Source organism: Phyllobates terribilis, unplaced genomic scaffold, assembly GCF_046119375.1.
Source record: "Phyllobates terribilis strain yellow unplaced genomic scaffold, ASM4611937v1 Scaffold_5__5_contigs__length_657084704, whole genome shotgun sequence".
NCBI classification, from domain to species: domain Eukaryota; kingdom Metazoa; phylum Chordata; class Amphibia; order Anura; family Dendrobatidae; genus Phyllobates; species Phyllobates terribilis.
Window position 1 is genome coordinate 32,017,875 of NW_027362765.1, and position 22,673 is coordinate 32,040,547.

Sequence of the window (22,673 nt, forward strand, 5' to 3'; positions counted from 1 at the left end):
GTAAGGCCCTCCAATTTACACAACTCCGAACGTCCGTGTACCACTCGCAGACGGACGGACTGGTAGAACATTTCAACAAGACCTTAAAGTCGATGTTAAAGAAAGTTGTAGAGAAGAATGGGTGAGACTGGGAGTGCCTGCTGCCATACCTGCTGTTCTCCAATAGGGAAGTTCCCCAGAGCTCTACAGGGTTCTCGCCGTTTGAACTGCTATACGGACGACACCCTTGGGGACTTCTACACATAGCAAAGGAGACCTGGGAAGCAGAGGTTGCTACACCCCACCAGAGTGTGACTGAGCAAGTGGCCCAAATGCAGGATCGGATCTAAAGGGTAATGCCAATTGTGAAGGAGAGCCTTCTACAAGCACAAGAAGCACAGGCGAGGGTCTACAATAGGGTCGCAAGGCTTAGACAATTCACCCTGGAGATGAGAACCTGAGTGAAGTCAACTACAAAGTCCACCAGCCCAGTAGAAGGAAGCTGTACCAGATCTACCACATCAACTTACTGAAGCCGTGGCAAGACAGGGAACCGGTGGAAGCTCCATCTCTAGGAGCAAATCTTGAAGCCAGGGTTGAGGACGTTACAGTGGCAGAGACACTGTCACCAGCCCAAAAATAACAGTGCCAAGAACTCTTGCAGAGAACCAGAGACCTGTTCTCAGAATTTCCCAGGTGTACACAAGTTGTGGGACATGAGATCCTGACGGAACCGCACGTACGCATGACCCAAAGGCCGTATCGAATTCCCGAAGCCCGTTGATAGGTGATCTCCAAGGAGGTGAGGAGAATGTTGAGACTGGGCGTTATCGAAGAATCTAAGAGTGGCTTGTCCAGCCCGATTGTTCTTGTGCCTAAGCTGGACGGAGAATGGTGGTTCTGTAACAATTACAGGAAGCTAAACGACGTGTCCAAGTTTGACGCCTACCAGATGCCCCGGGTCGATGACCTTATTTAGAGGCTGGGGCCTGCCAGGTACATCACTACCCTGGACCTAACAAAAGGGTACTGGCAGATTCGCCTGGCCCCAGGGGCCAAGGAGAAAACGGCCTTATCTACACCCGACGGGCGTTTTCAATACACCGAGATGCCGTGTGGACTACAGGGAGACGCAGCTACCTTCCAGAGGGCCATGGAACGGATTCTGGGCTCACATAAAAAAAATTCCTTGCCGCTTACTTGGACGACATCATTATTTTCAGCCCAAATTTGGGAACCCACCTGCAGAGGGTACAGGCAGTACTGGATGCATTGATAAATGCCAGGTTTACCATAAAGCAAAGAAAATGCGCTATGGTAAAGGAAAAAGCAAAATACTTGGGCTACGTGGTTGGGAGGGGTGAAATAAAACCGCAAATGAACAAGGTGGATGCAATCCAGAATTGCCTCCCAACAGCCTCCAAGGAACAGGTATGGGCCTTTCTGGGTATCGTGGGGTATTATCGGCGGTTTATCCCGAATTTCCCCACAATGGTGGCACCCCAACCGACCTACTTAGAGGTACAAAGACGGTGATGGCTAAGTGGTCTTCTGAGGCAGAGATAGGGAGCGTTTCAGCTCCTGAAAGGCTATGTAACCAGCTGGTCTTGATAGTACCTGATTTCTGTAAAGAGTTTGTGCTCCAGAAGGACGCCTCAGACGTCGGCATAGGAGCCGTCTTATCGCAGGAGGTAAAAGGGAGGAACACCCCATTCTGTACCTGAGCAGAAAACTCTCAGCCTGCAAAAAGAATTATGCAATTGTGGAAAAGGAGTGCCTGGCTGTCAAGTGGGCGGTTGATACCCTTAGGTACTACCTATTAGGCCGCAAATTCAGACTGGTTTCAGACCATGCCCCCCTGAGATGGATGAGTGAACGGATGGTAAAAAATGCCCGGGTAACCAGGTGGTTCCTGGTCATCCAGGACTTTAGTTTTTTGGTAGAGCACAGGCCCGGGAAACTGGATGCTAATGCTCCGTCCAGACTTTCCTGTCTAGTGAGTGAAGGTGCCAAAACCCTCGGCTTAGGGCAGAGGGGGGGGAATATGTGACAAAGTCACTGGTAGTGTGCTGGAAGGAAGATATGTGTCGCTGAAACTCTTAGCCTCAGTGATGTGAAAACATGCAAGTTTCTCCTGCGAAGTAGGTGCAGAGAGAGTTAGTAGGACCACATTGACAAGGGAAGGTTTTCAGTGGATAACGAAGTGCAGGGAGGGACGTTATCCAATCAGGGGAGTGCTTTGTGCATCAAATAGCCAGCCCTGACACTCAGGTGTGTTCAGTACCTGGGGAAATCTTGCTCCAGAGAGGAGTGAGCATGGGCTGTGCTGAACCTGTGTGTGGCTAATTGTGAGTGGCCAGACCTTGGCCGAGATAAGGACTCTGCTACAAGTTTTGTATTTCATTTTGTGTCTCTTTGGCCGAATGGGCTGTGTTAGTTTTTTTGTTTATGGACAATCGGGTAGTTTATGCCTGCTAAATAAACTAACCCGAAAATTTAAAAGAGACAGTATCCCGTGTTTACCTACGCATACAGCCGAGCTTGTCGCTATACCACAGTGGGTTGAATGTTGCGTCCAACATATTGAAACTTACAGCTGTACGCTAACATATAAACATCAAACGATGTGTTGCAATTTAGAAATTGACTGATAGGGAAAATCTCCCCAGTGGTCCTAGATTGAAAGCTCTTACACTCATGTATAAGCATTGCACAGCATTAACATTTGGGGCCCCCACGACGATAAACCCCTCCTAAGTCTGGAAAAAAGGAGGTATGGCTGTATTTTGCCCCATAACAGATACAAATATTTTTGAGTTGTTTTGGACGCCAATGAATTTGTGCACAAATTACCTCTCAATAGACACTTTATTTTGAAAGAGAAAAAAGGTTATCACCCTGAACAAGGGTGGAACTCCCACGAGTGGATTGTGTACTGATCAAACTCTGGAAAATATTTTTAGACATGTTGAGGTGAAGGGACAGTCACATTTTTACCCCCTACGTCATCGGGGCAGTCACCTAGATAGTTTCTACTATCTTCTGTTAAAGAAACTTAGATCATTCCCCCATGTTAAGAAAAGAGATAACCTTATCTGGCCCTGAGCTAGGCCCTAAAGTCCTTGAGATCCAATAATCGGAGAGTGAGATTTTTGATGTCTAAGAAGGTGCCATTTCTGGATAAAACATCTCCCACATTCGGAACATGAAAACGGCTTCTTACCTGTGTGAATTCTCTGGTGCTTAAGAAGATGCGCTTTCTGGTTAAAATATTTCCCACATTCTGAACAAAAATATTGTTTCTCCCCTGTGTGATATCTCTGATGTGCAATAAGATTTGATTTCTGTGTAAACCCCCTCCCACATTCTGAACATGAAAAGGGCTTCTCTCCAGTGTGACTTCTCTGGTGTATAACAAGATGGGATTTCCGGATAAAGTATTTCCCACATTCTGAACAGGAAAGGGGTTTCTCCACTGTGTGAATTTTCTGGTGCTTAACAAGAGTAGATTTCCGGCTAAAATACTTCCCACATTCTGAACATAAATATTGTTTCTCCCCTGTGTGAGTTCTCTGATGTGCAATAAGATTTGATTTCTCTGTAAAACTTCTCCCACATACTGAACATGAAAAAGGCTTCTCCCCCGTGTGAGTTCTCTGGTGTTTAACAAGATACGACTTGCGGTTAAAATATTTCCTACATTCTAAACAGGAATATGGCTTCTCCCCAGTGTGAGTTCCCTGGTGACATACAAGATGAGATTTCAGGTTAAAACATTTCCCACATTCGGAACATGAATATGGCTTCTCCCCAGTATGAATTCTCTCATGCCTAATAAGATCTGATTTCCTGGCAAAATATTTCCCACAGTTGGAACAAGAAAATCTCTTCTCCTCTGTTTGAGTTTTTTTATGTTTAACTAAAGACAATTCGAGGGGAAAACTATTTCCATGTTCTAAATGTGAAAATGTGTTATTTGCTTTTAGAGCAGTTTGTTTTTCAATGTCTCTTTTGTGACTTTTATTTTTATTAGCAGTCTGCAATGCATCAAAAGATTGATCCTTTGGAACAGGTCCAGGTGATTGATCTTTGCAGTGAAGTGATGATGGTATATCTGGAGTAATGGCATTCACTTCAATTGTATCCTGTGTGATCTCAAGGTCATCTGACTTAAAAATTGAAGATGTCAGTTGTCCCTCTAATGTCCTGTCACAGTCATCTGCCAAGAAATAAAACCAATTATTTTTTTTAAGAAAATATCCTTTAAATTTATATTTTTGAACATTTCTTCTTTAAATGTGCCATAGCCACATATGGCAAGTTATGTAGCAAACCTGAATTATTCACTAAGACAATGACAGTTCACAGTCTAATCGAAAACCTCGTAGCATGAACCAGTGGAGCTTGGTGTTCCACTGTTTGTTCATTTGGCCTCCTAAATATTGGAATAAAAAGCCACCAAAAAATGTTATGATGTCAAAAATAATACTAATAAAAACTTCTACTCATCTCATACAAAACAAGCTCCGACTCTGGTCCATCATCTGTCAATATAAAAACAGAGGTTTCCACATTATTAGTGTCTCAAAGGCTCTTGAAAAGCAACATGGCTTCCATAAACCAATCTAGCAAAAACCGCTCTCCCAAAGTCAAATTTCCCCCTGGTTTCTGAGCCTTCCAGTGTGCCCAAACCACATTTAGAATCCATGTATTTGGCAATGCTGTAATGAGAAGAACCCACTTAATTTAAGGTGTGTGTGTTTCATGGATCACAATCTAGGCATTATGTGTTGGATAATAAAACGGCATATGGGCACTTTTTTTCTGCTACACCCAGTGCGTGCTAATTTCAGGAAAGTGTTTATGGAGTCAAAATAGTCACTACAACTATTCACTGTAGGTTATAATTTACAAAATAAGAGTCACTTTATGGGGTTTTCTACTGCTCTGGTTTTCTGCCATTCTGTCACCCAAAAGCTTCTGCAAATGGCGTGTCACCATCTGCTTTTATCACCAGGCGCCGCCTTATTTGTTTTGCAGGTGGCACTGGTAATGGGAGACATCGGAAACATAAGATCTGGGCAGTAGAAGCTCTGTCCAGCCACTAAGAACAGAGTGGCTGGGACCAGTAGTACCATCAAGTCTGGCAGTATGGGTGTGCGTGCTGTCCAACTGTAAGTAATCACTTCCCTGCTTCAGCCAATTGTAAAGCACCGCACCCTACTAAAGCTCAAAGCACATTGCAGGACGCTGCCCGATACAGCTTTGTTCTCCTCTGGTTCAGTCCTCTGTGCTCAGCTCCCGGTTGTGACCCCCGACCTGTGACTACTCTTGCATGTTCCGATTTTGTATTTTTTCCACTGATTTATGATGGACCATTGGAGCTACTATGAATAGTAGAGACGGTATAAGTGCTCCCCCATTTTAGGAGCCATTGTGCAGTAATCTGAATTTTTTAGGATCAGAAACATAATGGAGTTTATGACGTGGACTGATGCAATGAAACCAGGGCTCGAGCCAATACATCTCCAGAAGGTGTGAATAAATGTATATTACAGCCATCAACTATGCACAGCTTAGACATATATCATGGCACAGGTGTAAAGTGTTTTTGTGTAGTTTATCGCAATGCCTCTTCTAATTTGTTTGGTTTTAAAAGAAATTGAAGACTCAAGATAAAGGGAAACTCTGTTGTTATTGAAGAGAAATTCACACTTGGCCCTCGATGCACATTTAATGTTACGATCAAAAAAGTGAAGTTTGGCCAGAAAAAACTAGACCTGGTTTTGTAGGGACCAACCATATGAGCAAATTCAGCAGCACAGATGGAAGAGAAGGTAGATTCATTCAATAAGACATCAGGATTCTAGGAAGGTAACAGCATCATTACCCTCCGCTTTCTCTTAAGAGGCCCATCATAATAATCGTCTTCAACTGATTTTTGAACTTGTCAGCATATTCTACTTATGCTGTCATTTGGCTTTGCAGCTAACAGATCTGGGCAGATAAGGGACAGCCTCTTCTAATTCCAGGGGGTAGGAGGATTCAATAGAAGAAGAGTTTAACATGCCCAAAGAAAAGTGAACAGTTTTCGGTGGATGAGAATGTTGTGGTCTAGCGACAAAATGGTGATAACATGATTGTGATATGGCCGGACTACACCACTGATAAAGCCACAGCCGGTGACTGAGAAAAATCTGTGACTACTCTGCATTTAGTGGTTACTCACCTGGGTGGTCATATCTAGGAACCTCCTCTTTAGACCGCTCATCACCTCTCACATATGCCTCTGTAGTATTAATATGGGTCAGATCTTCACCCTGAAACAAATATTTTAGAAGACACAAACAAATAAGTCACATCTATGATCAGCTCTAATCCTGCCATCTCCACAGTTCTCATTACACAAGTATAAAAGATAGAATACTGGTGGATAAAACAAGACTGAACACAAGACCTTCACAGCCGTCTACACATCATAGGGGAGATCTCATGACACCTTCTCTCCATCTACCTGATGATCCTGAGGAACACTGGGATTTTCTTGTTTACAGTCCTGTGGAAGAAGAGGGCGGGGACATCTCTCTGGTGTTGTCCTCTTACCGGATAAAACTGGAGGAAACACATACAGGGACTGCATTAATTCTTTACATACAGATCATTATGGGCCTTGTGTATTTATTCCTATTACCTGGTGATGTGAGGGGTTGAGGAACCGCTATCATGACATCCTTGTACAGATCTTTGTGTTCTTCTAAATACTCCCACTCCTCCATGGAGAAATAGACGGTGACATCCTGATGCCTTATAGGAACCTGACACATACAATGATACTGTCATCCCCCCGATCCCTTCATAGCATTATTGTATAATGTCCCAGCATTTGCAGCGGTGTCACCTCTCCAGTCAGCAGCTCAATCATCTTGTAGGTGAGTTCTAGGATCTTCTGGTCATTGATGTCCTCATGTATCAGGGGGTGAGGTGGAGGCCCTGTGTTTGGACTCTGGGTCCTTCCCCATTCCTCAGACACAGAAACCGGAAAGTGCTCACTAAAGGTCTTCTTCACTACTGTGTAATCCTGGTTATGGAGAGACACATTAATAAATCTCACTACAGACATTTCCAGAGTCCTCACCTGTCCAGTTCTGTCCATCTATTATTCCCATAGATAAGAATGATATAATGTGACGTCATCAGAATCTCTCACCTCTCCAGTAAGCCGAAAGAGGATCTCTAGGCTGAGGTGAAATAGCCTCTCTGCCATCTTGCCCCTGTCCATATTAATCCTTGATGGGTCAATCAGGTAAATTCTCTTATATAGAAGATCTCCACTGAGAAGATCCGATATAGGGACCTGGATAGAGAGAAAATGAGCCGAGGTAACATTATAAAGAATCCTGTGTAACAAGGGTGGGCAGTTAATTTCCCAAGGGCCCATATCAAAGACCATGACTGAATGACCAAACTTAATTCTGCTCATTTTTTTTTCTGTCAATTTTTATCACTTAATCTTGAGCAGAATTAGGTCTGCTGATTCAATGTTAATACATGTAAAGTGTTCTTCTCTGTAGCAGCTAATAAAAAACATGTAATTTACTGCTTTTTTTTTTATAAATTATTTGGATCCTGTTATTCAGCCTTTGTACCTTAATCAACAGCTCACAACACAATATGATGTTCCCACAAACCCTCTCACACTGTAGCCAACCTACTACTGCAATATCGTCCTCTGTGGCTTCCCTGCTAACAGTCTCGCACCTCCCCAGTCTGTCCATAACTCTGTTGCCCGACTAATCCACCTCTCCCTCGGCTATTCCTCCGCTTCTCCCCTCTGGAAATCCCTTCATTGGACTCCCATTTCCCCAATGTATCCAGTTCAAACTACTACCATTGATCTACAAAGCTGTACATAATCTGTCACCTCCAGATGTGTCTGAGCTAATCTTCCAATATCTTCCCACACGTAATCTCCGGTCCTCACAAGAACTCCTACTCTCCTCTACACTTATACGTTCCTCACCGAATCACCTCCAAAACTTCTCCTGGGTATCCCCCATTTTCAGGAATTTTGTGCCTCAGCATGTGCGATTATCCACCACATTTAGAGCTTTGAAAACCCCTGCCTCCTCACCACTATAGGAGCTGCTGCAACCCTACTACCTACTGTCTCCTCCACACTATCCTGTAGACTGTAAGCCCGCAAGGGCACGGCCCTCTCGTTTCTGTACTAGTCTGTTATTGTTCGTTTGTTCACTGTAACTTATATTTATATTTTGTATGTAACCCCTATCATGTACAGAACCATAGAATCAATGTTGCTCTATAAATAAATAATAATAATGTCCCCTCACACAGTATGATGCCCTCACGGAGCCCCTACGCAGTATATCTCCACATAGCCCCCCTACACAGTATGATGTCCACACAGACTCCCCACACTAGATGTCCCTAACACAGTATGTCACCACAGAGTCCCTCACTCGCGCATTATGGTGTCCTCACACAGCCCACTTACATGGTATAATATCCCCACACAGCTCCCCCATGCAGAATGATGCCCCTTAGGGCACAGCATGATGTCCCAACAATTTCCCATAATATATTGTGAATTAGAAAAAAAACAGCTACTCACCTCACCCCGTTACCCGCTGCTCCGGTCTGCTCTGTGTACTGAGGAACAGCTCACGCAATGTAATGACATAATCGCGCCTGCTGCGCTCTGAGATGCACAGGCTTGGTGATGAAATAAGGAGCTGACAGCTTCCTGTTCCATCATTGTATTCACCAGTATCTGCATCCCGAGGATGCAGATACCTGTGAAAATCAAATATTGAGCAGGGTACGGAGAACCACTGCATCTAGCCCTTTAGCAGTCCCGGTCAGCACTTTGCCCAGGTCTGCTGTGTAATAATACAATTACTGGTGATAATAGGGGAAAATATATCAGGAGATAGAATGTGTAGATGTTGTATTCTCTTGTCACTGGAACATAAGTTGAATTGTTGACTATAAGACATCTCCTCCATGCTCCGAATCACTAGCTATGATGACCTCTGCTTCAGAAACTGATTGCCTGTAGAGATCACAAGTCTGTTGGGACCAACCAGGAAAAACAGAGACTGGTGGGGGACTCAAGCAGTGGTGGTACAGGAATGTGTGGAATCATTAAAGTTACTATTTTGTTTATTTTACATCATTCTGTATTTTTTCCTGACATCTACTCATAAAACTGATATATTTTAGACTACACACAACAACACATCAAACAGGAAAAAAGAAATAGTCATGAGCACACAGCTATGTAAAAAGAAACTAAATCTTTATTAGGTAAAGTAAGTCTAGGTCCAAAAGATGACCATAGCAGTTTAAAATGCGTCAACCACAGCCCACCCCCAGAGGAAGGCAGGACTGGCGCCATTCCAGCAAGAGAGGACATCAGAGTGAAGTACATATAATCTCACCAAACAATATAAGGGCAGTGCACAAGTAGCAAAGTCTATATACAACGATAGCAATAACAGTGATGGGAAGTAGAGACATTCACTGACCAATAAGTGTCCTCTCTTTCTGGAATGGCGTTTCAGCATGATGCCTATGTCTGGGGTTAGGCTGCGGATGACACCTTTTAAGGCATTGAGCCAAACCGCCAGTCAGGGCTGGCGCCATTCCAGCAAGAGAGGACACTTATGGGTCGGTGTATGTCTCTGTTCCTAACACTGTTATTGATATTGTTGTACATAGACTTTGCTACTTATGCATTGCCTTTATATTGTTTGGTGAGATTATACAGTGAAGGAAATAATTATTTGATCCCTTGCTGTTTTTGTAAGTTTGCCCACTGACAAAGACATGAACAGTCTATAATTTTAAGGGTAGGTTAATTTTAACATTGAGAGATAGAATATCCCCCCCCAAAAAAAATCACATTGTAAAAATTAGATATTTTTTTTTTTGCATTTTGCAGTGAGAAATAAGTATTTGATCCCCTACAAACCATTATGAGTTCTGGCTCCTACAGACCAGTTAGACGCTCCTAATCAACTCGTTACCTGCATTAAAGACAGCTGTCTTCCATAGTCACCTTTATAAAAGACTCTTGTCCACAGACTCAATTAATCAGTCGGACTCAAACCTCTACAACATGGGCAAGACCAAAGAGCTTTCTAATGATGTCAGGGACAAGATCATAGATCTGTACAAAGATGGAATGGGCTACAAAACCATAAGCAAGATGCTGAGTGAGGAGACAACTGTTGGTGCAATAGTAAGAAAATGGAAGAAATACAAAATGACTGTCAATCGACATCGATCTAGGGCACCATGCAAAATCTCTCCTGGTTGGGTATCCTTGATCATGAGGAAGGTGAGAGATCAGATTAAAACTACACGGGGTGAACTTGTTAATGATCTCAAGGCAGCTGGGACCACAGTCACGAAGAAAACCTTTGGTAACACATTACGCTTTAAAGGTTTAAAATCCTGCAGTGCCCGCAAGGTCCCCCTGCTCAAGAAGGCACGTGTGCAGGCCCATCTGAAGTTTGCCAATGAACACCTGGATGGTTCTTTGAGTTATTGGGAGAAGGTGCTGTGGTCAGATGAGACAAAAATTGAGCTTTTTGGCATTAGCTCAACTCGCCGTGTTTGGAGGAAGAAGGATGAGTACAACCCTAAGAACATCGTCCCAACCGTGAAGTATGGTGGGGGAAACATTATACTTTGGGGGTGCTTTTCTGCAAAGGGGATATGACAACTGCACAGTACTGAAGGGAAGATGGATGGGGTCATGTATCGTGAGATTTTGGCCAACAACCTCCTTCCCTCAGTAAGAGCATTGAAGATGGGTCGTGGCTGGGTCTTTCAGCAAGACAATGATCCAAAACATACAGCCAAGGCAACAAAGGAGTGGCTCAAAAAGAAGCACAGCAAGGTCCTGGAGTGGCCTAGCCAGTCTCCAGACCTTACTCCCATAGAAAACGTATTGAGGGAGTTGAAGCTCCGAGTTGCCAAGCGATAGCCTCAAAATCTTAATGATTTAGGGATGATCTTCAAAGAGGAGTGGACCAATATTCCTCCTGACATGTGCGCAAACCTCATTATCAACTACAAACAACATCTGACTGCTGCACTTGCCAACAAGGGCTTTGCCACCAAGTATTAAGTGTTGTGTGCCAGAGGAATCAAATACTTATTTCTCACTGCAAAATGCAAAAAAAAATAATTATCTAATTTATACAATGTGATTTTCTTGATTTTTTTTGGATATTCCATCTCTCAATATTAAAATTAACCTACCCTTAAAATTATAGACTGTTCATGTCTTTGTCAGTGGGCAAAGTTACAAAAACAGCAAGGGATCAAATAATGATTTCCGTCACTGTATGTATTTCAGTCTGATGTCTTCTCCTGCTGAGAATGACGCCTTTTAAACTACTTTGCTCATCCCTTGGACTTAGATCTCATCTCTGATTCACACACAGACATTTGAGGCATTTATAAAAGCTTGTTGGTAAGAACACCACAGACAGGAGATATTTAGTGCCAAAATCTCCATATACTTGCGTTTATTTGTGAAAAAAACGTAAATTTGATGAAAATTTAGAAATTTAGCAAACTTTGAATTTTCATGCCCTTAAAGGGAAAGTGCCATCAATTTTTTTTTTCTTTTTGTGAAAATAACATTATAATATTAATTTAAGCTTTGTAATGCAGTGTTTGCATAGATTGCAAACACTGCAACATGCAAAATATCTATAAAAAAAAAAAAAGATTACCTATACTTGCAGCTAGGGGGAGCATCTTCCTGTATAGACCTCAAGCAGCTACAGTAATGCTTACTTGCATTACGTTAGCTGCAAAATTGGGGCAGTGTCCTTGTGACATCAATGTTTCCCTCCCCTTTTAGGTGTTATACTACACCCAAAAGTGGGGGAGGCAGAATAAAGACTAGAGACAATGCACCGCCATTTTCTTGGTGACTGCACTGTGATCTAATCTCAACCAGCTGCTAAACAGGAAGTGGATCTCAGTATATTTACAGAAGAGCAAGCAGAAGGAAGACAACGGACTGTGGAGCAACGTGGACCTGAGGAGCAGAGCTGCACGCAGTGGAGAAGAGAGCAGCTGCGAGGCCAGGACCGAGGAGGCTAAACAGTGCAGCGGTGAGGATCCATAGCTTAACTGCACAGGCAGTGGAGGATGGGAGAATATGAGAGCAGAGATGGGGCAGCTTGTGTGTGTGTGTGTGTGTGTGTGTGTGTGTGTGTGTGTGTGTGTGTGTGTGTGTGTGTGTGTGTGTGTGTGTGTGTGTGTGTAAAAAGCTTCCAATTACATGTCCTCAGTGTGGAAGCTCTGGGCCACAATGAAATGGCACCTAGACACACCTACAGCTGTGAATTGAGCAGCCCACAGAGGCGTGCCCAGTTCACAGCTAATGTGGCTACAATGTTACAGATAGGGTCAGCATCCTCCTGAAGCCTATGTCCAGGGCTGCTGTATTTGAAGGAGTGTGAGTGTAGTGTAGTAACTCTTACACTCCTGAAAAGCAAGATGGCAGCCCCCAATAGCTGCAAAACAAATTAATAAAAAATAAACTATAAATACTGGGCACTTGAAAATATGTTATAACATTAAGGAATTTAACATTTTAATTTATTTTACATAATGTAAAAATGGGGCACCTTCCCTTTAAATCAGATAGAGAAGTCACACAAAATAGTTAAATAACATTTACTTTACAACAGCACAATTTTTTCAACAAAATTTTTTTGTTAGGAAGTTATAAGGGTTAAAAGTTGACCAGCGATTTCTAATTTTTCCAATGAAATTTACAAAACCATTTTTTTTTAGGGACCACATCACATTTGAAGTGACTTTGAGGGGCCTTTATGACAGAAAATACCCAAAAGTGACACCATTCTAAAAACTGCACCCCTCAGGGTGTTCAAAACCACATTCAAGAAGTTTATTAACCTTTCACGTGCGTCATAGGAACTGAAGCAATGTGGAAGGAAAAAATGAAATTTAACTTTTTTCACACAGATTTTACTTCAGGCCCCAAATTTTTAATTTTCTCAAGGGTAACAAGAGAAAATGGGCTACAAAATTTGTTGTGCAATTTCTCCTGAGTACACTGATACCCCATATGTGGAGTCGGTAAACCAAACCTCCGACTTCTCAATTTCAGTGACACCGACTCCACGACTGTGACTCCCTCATACATGGCTCACTTTAAGTGATAAATTTACCGTAGCACAGATTCATCTCAGCTAAAAGTCTAGACTCTTACATCAGGAATAGGACAGACATTTATAGGACATTTCATAACTTTCCCAAAATCTTATGAAAAAATATTCCCCACAAACAGCACTGAACTACTGTACCCAATTTATTATATATTTTAAGAGTCGGAGTTGGTCCATTTTATACCGACTCCACCAAAATGAGCACCGACTCAGACTCCACAGTTCTGGGGAAAACCACTGTTTGGGCGCACGGCAGGGCTCAGAAGGGAAGGAGCGCCATTTGACTTTTTGAATGTAAAATTTGCTTGAATAATTAGCGGACGCCATGTTGCGTTTGTGGAGCACCTGATGTGTCTAATCAGTGGAAACCTCCCACAAGTGACACCATTTAGGAAACTAGACCCCTCAGGGAACTTATCTAGATGTGTAGTGAGCACCTTGAACCCCCAGCTGCTTCATAAAAGTTTATCACATTGAGCCGTAAAAATAAAATGTTCACATTTTTCCCACAAAAATGTTTTTCAGCCCCCAATTTTGCATTAAATATAACAGGAGAAATTGCACCATACAATTTGTTATGCAATTTCTCCTGAGTAACATAGTAACATAGTCTTCCTTCAACCTGAAAAACTAAGTCCATCTAGTTCAACCCATAGCCTAACATGTTGATTCAAAGGAAGGCAAGAGTAAGCCGATACCCCGTATGTGAGGAAAAAACACTGCTTGGGCATACGGCAGGGTTCAGAAAGGAAGGAGCACTGTGTGACTTTTTTAACACAAAATTGGCTGGAATCAAGAGCAGACGCAATGTCGCGTTTGTAGCGAGCACTTGCGCTCAACACTAGTCGCCATATCGTCGTAATTTTTTTTCTTTACTTTTGACAATATCACTACCCTAACCCCAACCCTAGCACGTCCCCAACCCTAACACTAACACAACCCTAACCCTAACACAACCTGCAAAGAAAGGGAAAAAAATATTTCGATTTTATAATTTTTATCTAACTAAGGGGGGGTTAAAGGGGGTTTGATTTATTATGTTTTTTATTTTGATTACTGTGATAGGGTTTATCAGTGATCAAAAGGAACCAATAGGGAAAATTCCCTGCTGTTACCAGGTACCAGCCGGCAGATCTCGGCGGGCGCACTGCGCATGTGCCTGCCATTTTTTTCTGTAGCAAGATGCCGGAGGGCCAGGGGATGATCCGGGGGAGATTAGGGGACGGTGGAGGTACCGGGTGGGCTCGGGGGGCTTCACTTCTCTCTCCTCTGACATGTATATCATGTCAGAGGAGAGAGAAATGATTGTAACCGCGAGCACACTTTTTTTTTTTGTGATCGCCGTTATTCGGTGAATAACGGCGATCACATGACAGTGGACCATAAAAACTGGCCCTGATCATATTCTCCACGGTCTTAGCTACCCCTGGTAGCAGAGACCCCGGAGAATTTCTGATTCTGGGGGGCACTACAGCCTTATTAATGAGCGACGCATAAGTACCCTTAACTGCTGCAGTGAAAATGCGTTACGGCGGTCGTTAAGGGGTTAAAAACGAAAACTGTAACTCTTTTTTGCAGCACATCATACATGTACAGTGCAGGGATGTTATAGGCGCGGCTGTGATGCTAATGCTGACAGTTTAATCACTTGTCAAAATCAATTGTAACATCTAATAAAGTAGACAGAGTTACGGGGATCCCCTGTACTGCTCATTTCCCCTCAACTATTCAATTTTGGGGGACTGCTGTGGTGCCTGGATGCCGAATAATGGTTAATGGGTCAAGAATGTACAAAAGTCTATTAGGCCGAGGCAGAGGCAGCAGGGGGTGGTTGGTATAATATAGTGGGGGGCATCTTGTAGTATCATAATGTGTGAGTGTGGGGGGGACGGTACTGTGGGAATATTATAGTGTGTATGCGGACAAGAAAAGAGCACTGAACTACGCGAACATACAGGTTTCCTGACTTCCTGCCTTACATAGTTGGGTGGTATGTATCTATCAGAGGAAAAGGGAAAAAAGCGGCAGGATTCTTATAAAGTGACAGCAGAAAAAGGTCACTATCAGTAGTGAAGGGGTTAATGTCCCAGTAATGGGGAATCTCCACATACCTCCACCTGCAGAGCCGCCACCACATATATGGCTGCTCTGTGCGCACAGGACCTGTGATGAGGTCACAGGAGGGGAGGAGTCAGGGGTCACATGATCAGGGGCCTCAGTGGATGCAGAACTCTGCTGTGCTGGTTGTCATGGTGCTGGATGAGGGGAAGGTTATGTGTGGGGTCAGGAGGGGTTTACAGTGTGGATGTAGCAGAGCCGCGCGTGTACGAGGCGTTCGGAGCGGAGCCGCGCGTGTACGAGGCGTTCGGAGCGGAGCCGCGCGTGTACGAGGCGTTCGGAGCGGAGCCGCGCGTGTACGAGGCGTTCGGAGCGGAGCCGCGCGTGTACGAGGCGTTCGGAGCGGAGCCGCGCGTGTACGAGGCGTTCGGAGCGGAGCCGCGCGTGTACGAGGCGTACGGAGCGGAGCCGCGCGTGTACGAGGCGTACGGAGCGGAGCCGCGCGTGTACGAGGCGTACGGAGCGGAGCCGCGCGTGTACGAGGCGTACGGAGGGAGCCGCGCGTGTGCGAGGCGTACGGAGCGGAGCCGCGCGTGTGCGAGGCGTACGGAGCGGAGCCGCGCGTGTACGAAGCGGAGCCACGCGTGTACGAGGTGTACGGAGAGGAGCCGCGTGTGTACGAGGTGTACGGAGAGGAGCCGCGCGTGTACGTGACGCGCCCCCAGAGCCGTGGAGTACTCGGCAGTCGGGCCTATGGTTGCTGGTGGGGGATATCACGGTGGCTGGCCCGGTCCGTGGCCAAGGGCGGTCAACAAAAATGGGAAATATTATTTGTAAGGGGTTTGTAGTTTTAGGAAGTGTTCGTGACGCCACCTGTGAATTGCGGCCAAAGGGAGCCGCCGCTGTGGAGCAGTCCTCTGAAGCTGATGTTACTGCAGCAGGGATGGTGTGGCTCTCCACAGGAAGAGCTAGCTCCAGGGCAGTGTAGGTGTTGTTGGTTGCGCTGGGCGTTGTAGTGCATGGAGGGGAAAGATGGCGCAGCTGAAATAATGGACGGAGGCAGTGCGGTGCAGTCATCCGAGTCTTTACTCACAGTTCTTATGTAAGTTCCACAAGTGCACTGTACGGGTGTCAGCCTCCCACGTCGCGCTGCGTTCACCCGACCGGGGGTTCAGCTCTTCCTCAGGTAGATTAGGAGCACCTGACGGAACCCCACTTTCTTGTGTTCCTCTCTAGACCGTCTTCACGCTGGGTCTTCTCCCTCCAGCCCTGAGCTTCCCCACTCTCAGTCCCGCTCGGGTGCTCTGAAGTCCCTCCTGTCTAACTGGAGTTCCCGGACCTGCTTGACCCTCACGGAGATTAGAATGAGGCTTTGGCAACTGGACTATAAAAGCCAGAAGCCTCCGATTTTTCCAGCCAAGACCTGGAGTAACACTGCTGGTCCAGGGGCCGGTCCCCTTCTTGCGGCCTACGATCCCTCTGTCTTCTGACAGATTTGGGGCGTACGGGTGCCGTCCTGCACTCGCCGTACCCCCTGGGATCCCTTCAATACCACGGAGCCTACTCCTCTGCTCCCCTCCTGGGCCTCTAGCATTGGGCCCTACTTGTGGAGCTGAGCTCCTAGAGAGACTCTGCTCCCTGACTGACTAACAATCTCTTCTCATCTACAGAACTGAACTGCCACCCTAAGATGGCTTCTCTTTATATATCTCCTATGGTGCTCCCCTAAACTGCTTCCTCCACCCACAACCACTACTGGTTCCCCCTATCTTTGAGTTCCCCCCCACTCCAGCCAGGGACAGGGCTCAGCACTGTGCACATGCATCTTGCCCTTCCAGCCGGCCTGGAGTAGTGTAGTGTTGGGGTTCCGGGCAGCACTCCCTCCTTACCTGAGAGAAGGAGACACCACACCTCTGGGTGAGGTGCAGTACCTCTGTGGCGACTGAACCCTCATTGGCGCCACATACGAGGTGTATGGAGCGGAGCCACGTGTGTACGAGGTGTACGGAGCAGAGCCGCGTGTGTACGAGGTGTACGGAGTGGAGCCGCTTCTGTACGAGGTGTATGGAGTGGAGCCGCGTGTGTACGAGATGTACGGAGCAGAGCCATGTGTACGAGGTGTACCGAGCGGAGCCAGGTGTGTACGATGTGGAGCCGCGTGTGTACGACGTGTGCGGAGCGCAGCTGCGTGTGTATATAACAACCAGTATGATGAGTGGACGAGTGTACCCTGGGTGACCACTACAAGATCACCTAATCTGTCTAATGTGATTACAGCCCCCCCCCCCACGCCATACACAATCACACGAATCATTAAGAACAAGACAGAACTTATTAATTGTAGTTTGATTATGAACAGTCACAAGGATTAATTACTACAGAAAAAGATACATTTTGATAACTTGCAATTTTGCTTTTTACGCCCTTAGTCATACCACACAAAATAGGTAAGAAATAACATGCTTCCTCCACCCACAACCACTACTGGTTCCCCCTATCTTTGAGTTCCCCCCACTCCAGCCAGGGACAGGGCTCAGCACTGTGCACATGCATCTTGCCCTTCCAGCCGGCCTCAGGTAGATTAGGAGCACCTGACGGAACCCCACTTTCTTGTGTTCCTCTCTAGACCGTCTTCACGCTGGGTCTTCTCCCTCCAGCCCTGAGCTTCCCCACTCTCAGTCCCGCTCGGGTGCTCTGAAGTCCCTCCTGTCTAACTGGAGTTCCCGGACCTGCTTGACCCTCACGGATGTAAACGGCGTAACGAGAAAAAAATTATAAACGCCAGAATTACATTTTTTGGTCGCCGCAAAATTGCAATAAAATGCAATAACGGGCGATCAAAACATCGGATCTACCCCAAAATGTTATCAATAAAAACGTCAGCCCGGCGCGCAAAAAATGAGCCCTCACCCAGCCCCAGATCCCGAAAAATGGAGACGCTACAGGTCTTAGAAAATGGCGCTATTTTTTTTTTTTTACCAAATTTTGGAATTTTCTTTCACCACTTAAATATAAAAGAACCTATACATGTTTGGTGTCTACGAACTCGTAATGACCTGGAGAATAATAATGGCAGGTCAGTTTTAGCATTCAGTGAACGTGGTAAAAAAGTAAATAAAAAGCAACTGTGGTATTGCACTTTTTTTGCAATTTTACCGCACTTGGAATTTTTTTCCCATTTTCCCGTACATGATATGGTAAAACTAGTAATGGCGTTGAAAAGTACAACTCGTCCCGCAAAAAATAAGCCCTCACATGGCCATATTGACCAAAAAATAAAAACGCTATGGCTCTGGGAACAAGGGGAGCAAAAAATGAAAAAGCAAAAACGACAAAACCCAAGGTTGTGAAGGGGTTAAGGGTTAAAAGTTTAGCAGCATTTTTTCATTTTTTTTCAACAAAATGTTAATTTTTTTTTAACAGACCTTTTTCACTGTTGAAGTGACTTTGATGAGATCATATTTCAGGAGACCCCTAAAAGTGATAAAAATTTAAAAACTGCACCCCTCGTTTTATGCAAAACAGCAGTCAGGATGTTTGTTAACCGTTATGTAATTCACAGGCATTAATGCAAATTGAAATGAAAAACTATGGGCCCGATCTATCATTTGCAATTTATTGCAGTCACTTTTCTTATTTTGTCTTGTAGTTTTCGCTGACTATTTTTGTACCAAATTTTTCAAAATGGCAAAAAGCAATTCATGAATATGGAGTAAAAAAAATTATTCCAATTTGGAAACTACACCGCCCTTAAGGAATTCATCTAGGGGTGTAATGACCTTTTTAGATTTAAAAGTCCTTCACAAAAGTTTATAACATTGGGACATGAAAATGAAAAATATTTTTTTCCCTAGCAAAATGTTTTAATCCCAATTTTTTTTCCACTGTGCGCTGCGGGGATTCATTGGATTCTGACTCGGACCGGAAGGTATGTATGTCTTATACATACTCCCAGCAAGTGGGCATGGCCTCACTTCCATACACTTGTATGGATTGAGGCCTCGCCGTCTAGTTAGCCGCGCCCACTGGAAGGCCGCATCACTAGAGGGGAATAGGCTTCGCTCAATACAAGTGTATGGAGTGAAGCCACGCTCACTAGACGGGCCCTGGTTGATAGTATGTATAACTCATACATACCCTCCGGTCCCGGGTCAGAAACCGATGATTCCCTGCAGTGCACAGTGCGTGAGCTCAGTGTGACTGCAGACATTGATTTGGACCTGACAGCCCTGTAAAAAGAGTGAACAAAACAGGTGGAAGGCATAGTGAGTACACTTGTAGACCAAATTCCTATCATCCAGAAAGATGCTAAAAAGAATGTGCAAAATATTAATATGCTCTTAAAACGGATAATCTGGACACCAGATTCAAAAGAAATAATATATGATTAGTTTTTGAAAATTGGCTCATACAGTGCTTTGGAAAGGACACATTTTCACCTCTCTTTGCCATTGAGATGGCTCACAGAGTTCCAATGTGCCCACTACCTCCTGGGGCACCACCTCACTCTGTGCGGATTAAGCTGCTCCATTTTAAGGCAGGACTCCATCTTGCGCAAAGCCAGATAGCACTCTAATCTGATTATTGAGGAGAGGAAAATATTCTTATTTCCAGATTTCTCTGCAGAGGTTCAGAAAAAGAGAGCACACTTTATGTATATAAAGAAACACTTCCGTGCTTTAGACGTCTCCTATGCAATGGTGTATCCTGCTTGGCTGTGAGTAACTGCTTTTGGCAAAGTCCATATATTTGAATCCTCCAAAGAAGCTCTTCAGTTGATGGACTCCAATGAAGGGCAGTTGCGATATGATGGGCAGTGATCCATCATAGAATCATAGAATGGTAGAGTTGGAGGGGACCTCCTGGGTCATCTGGTCCAACCCCTTGCACAAAGCAGGATTCACTAAATCATCTCAGACAGATGTCTGTCCAGCCTCTGTTTGAAGACGTCCATTGAAGGGGAACTCACCACCTCTTGTGGCAGCCTGTTCTACTCATTGATCACCCTGTCAAAAAGTTTTTTCTAATATCTAATTTGTGTCTCCTCCCATTCAGTTTCATCCCATTGCTTCTAGTCTTTCCTTGAGCAAATGAGAATAAAGATGATCCTTCTTCAATGTGACAGCCCTTGAGATATTTGTAGGCAGGTATTAAGTCTCCTCTCAGTCTTCTTTTTTGCAAGCTAAACATTCCCAAATCCTGTAACCGTTCCTCATAGGACATGATTTGCAGACCGGTCACCATTCTCGTCGCTCTTCTCTGAACTTGCTCCAGTTTGTCGATGTCTTTTTTAAAATGTGGTTCCCCAAAACTGGACGCAGTATTCCAGATGAGGTCTGACCAAAGAGGAGTAAAGTGCGATAATGACTTTACATGATCTAGACTGTATGCTTCTGTTAATACATCCCAGAATTGTATTTGCCTTTTTTGCTGCTGCATCACACTGTTGACTCATGTTCAGTCTATGATCTATTAGTATACCTAAGTCTTTTTCACATGTACTGTTGCTTAGCTCTATTCCTCCCATTTGTATATGCTTTTTTCATTTTTATTGCCCAGATGTAGTACTTTGCATTTATCCCTGTTAAAAACCATTCTGTTAGTTGCTGCCCACTTCTCCAGTTTATTTAGGTCTTTTTGAATCCTCTCTCTCTCTTCTCTAGTGTTAGCTATTCCTCCTAGCTTTGTGTCATCAGCAAATTTAATCAGTTTACCCTCAATTCCTTCATCTAAATCATTGATAAAGATGTTGAACAATACAGGTCCCAGGACAAAGCCCTGAGGTACCCCACTTGAGACATTCATCCAACTGGATGTGAAGCCATTTACGACCACTTTTTGAGTCCGATCACTAAGCCAGTTATGAATCCACCTAACAGTTGCCTTGTCCATTCCATACTTGGTAATTTTTTCAATAAGGATGGTGTGAGATACGTTGTCAAATGCTTTGCTAAAGTCAAGATATACTATATCTACAGCATTTCCCTGAACCACCCAGTCAGTGATTCTGTCATAGAAGGAAATTAAGTTCGTCTCATGTGACTTGTTAGTTACAAACCCATGCTGACTCTGGTTAATCACTTCATTCTTATCCAGTTACTTACATACATGTTGTTTAATAATTTGTTCAAAGATCTTTCCTGGTATAGAAGTCAGACTCACCAACCTATAGTTCACTGGGTCCACCTTCTTCCCCTTTTTGAAGATAGGAACAACATTTGCTCTTCTCCAGTCTTCTGGGACTTCTTCTGTTCTCCAAGAATTTTCAAAGATTATGGAGAGTGGTTCTAAAATTTCTTCTACGATCTCCTTCAGTACTCTGGGGTGTAATTCATCTGGACCTGGAGACTTGAACTCATTTATGTTAGCTAAATATTCCCTCACAATCTCTCTGTTTACAGATAACTTGGATTCTTCTATTCCTTTGAAAGGACAGTGAAGATCAGTTGATGTTACATTTTCTTTCTGAGAGAAAACAGATGCAAAATAGGAATTAAAAATAGGAATCATATTTCACGATAAGAGAAGTGGTTATGACTGAGTGCCTATGATTTTCTACTGCTGATATAAGCGATGTTGATATTTTTAATTCTAAAAGTACCTGTGATATGGTTATGTTTAATGGGAACCTGTCAGCAGGTTTGTGCTAAGTAAACTACATACACTGTCAGGTGGGCGCCCTTACACTGATTAAAATGATACATTGGTTGATGAAATCCATCCTGTGGTTCTTGTGTAATCTTTATTTTCAGTTTTGAGATAATTATACGCCTGTGCTTCGGGGCGGGCCTGTGGGTAGGGCTTTATGTGGTGCTCTGCTTATATATTAATCTGTAGTATGAGCTTATGACAGGTCACTGATCCTTCAGTGACCTGCCTCCTATTTTCTATAATGGGGTTTTTCTATTATGGGGTTAGGAGAAAAAAAAATTTACATCCAGAAAAATAGTGCCAGCTCATGCGCAGTAGCATCTAACACTAGCCGATAGATGCTACTGCGCACGCTCCGCAGCCATTTTGCTGGAGCTAAAAAAATTCTTTGCTCCAACAGAATGGCGCTCGCGCAGTAACATCTAACGCCTGCCGATATATGCCCCAAAGGACCAGAATCTCATTAACTGAAAACTGCAATCAAAGATTACAAGAGAACCACATGACGGATTTCATCAACCCAGATATCATTTTAACCAGTGTAACGGCGCCCACCTGACAGTGTATGTAGTTTGCTTAGCAGAATTCTACTGACAGTTTCCCTTTAAGAATGTTATTCATTTACATCAATACGCTTATAAAAGACACTACTCACAAAAAGTTAGGGATATTTAGCTTTTGTGTGAAATTTACGGAAAACGTAAAAAGTTCCCGCTACAGTGATATTTTATCATAAAAGTAGAG

At 44.1% G+C, this 22,673-nt stretch overlaps 1 protein-coding gene across 1 annotated transcript; it reads right to left on the reverse strand.

Annotated features, from left to right (window-relative positions):
- Positions 1–2,889: 2,889 nt before the first annotated feature.
- Positions 2,890–15,408, reverse strand: LOC141271845 (uncharacterized). Its single transcript, XM_073682034.1, has 7 exons — positions 15,332–15,408; positions 7,187–7,333; positions 6,878–7,057; positions 6,671–6,794; positions 6,494–6,591; positions 6,209–6,299; positions 2,890–4,198 (listed from the first exon to the last, which is right to left on the reverse strand). Exons 2-7 carry the CDS (start codon positions 7,256–7,258, stop codon positions 3,093–3,095), a joined length of 1,671 nt encoding a protein of 556 aa, XP_073538135.1. The 5' UTR covers positions 7,259–7,333; positions 15,332–15,408; the 3' UTR covers positions 2,890–3,092.
- Positions 15,409–22,673: the final 7,265 nt, after the last annotated feature.

What these genes read in the sequence shown, in the direction of transcription:
- LOC141271845 (XM_073682034.1), bottom strand. Translation starts at nt 7,258, where the DNA reads ATGGACAGGGGCAAGATGGCAGAGAGGCTATTTCACCTCAGCCTAGAG. An exon ending in TCAACCCCTCACATCACCAG is followed by an intron (nt 6,592 to 6,670) that starts GTAATAGGAATA and finishes TGTTTCCTCCAG; the next exon opens with TTTTATCCGGTAAGAGGACA. An exon ending in GTGTTCCTCAGGATCATCAG is followed by an intron (nt 6,300 to 6,493) that starts GTAGATGGAGAG and finishes TATTTGTTTCAG; the next exon opens with GGTGAAGATCTGACCCATAT.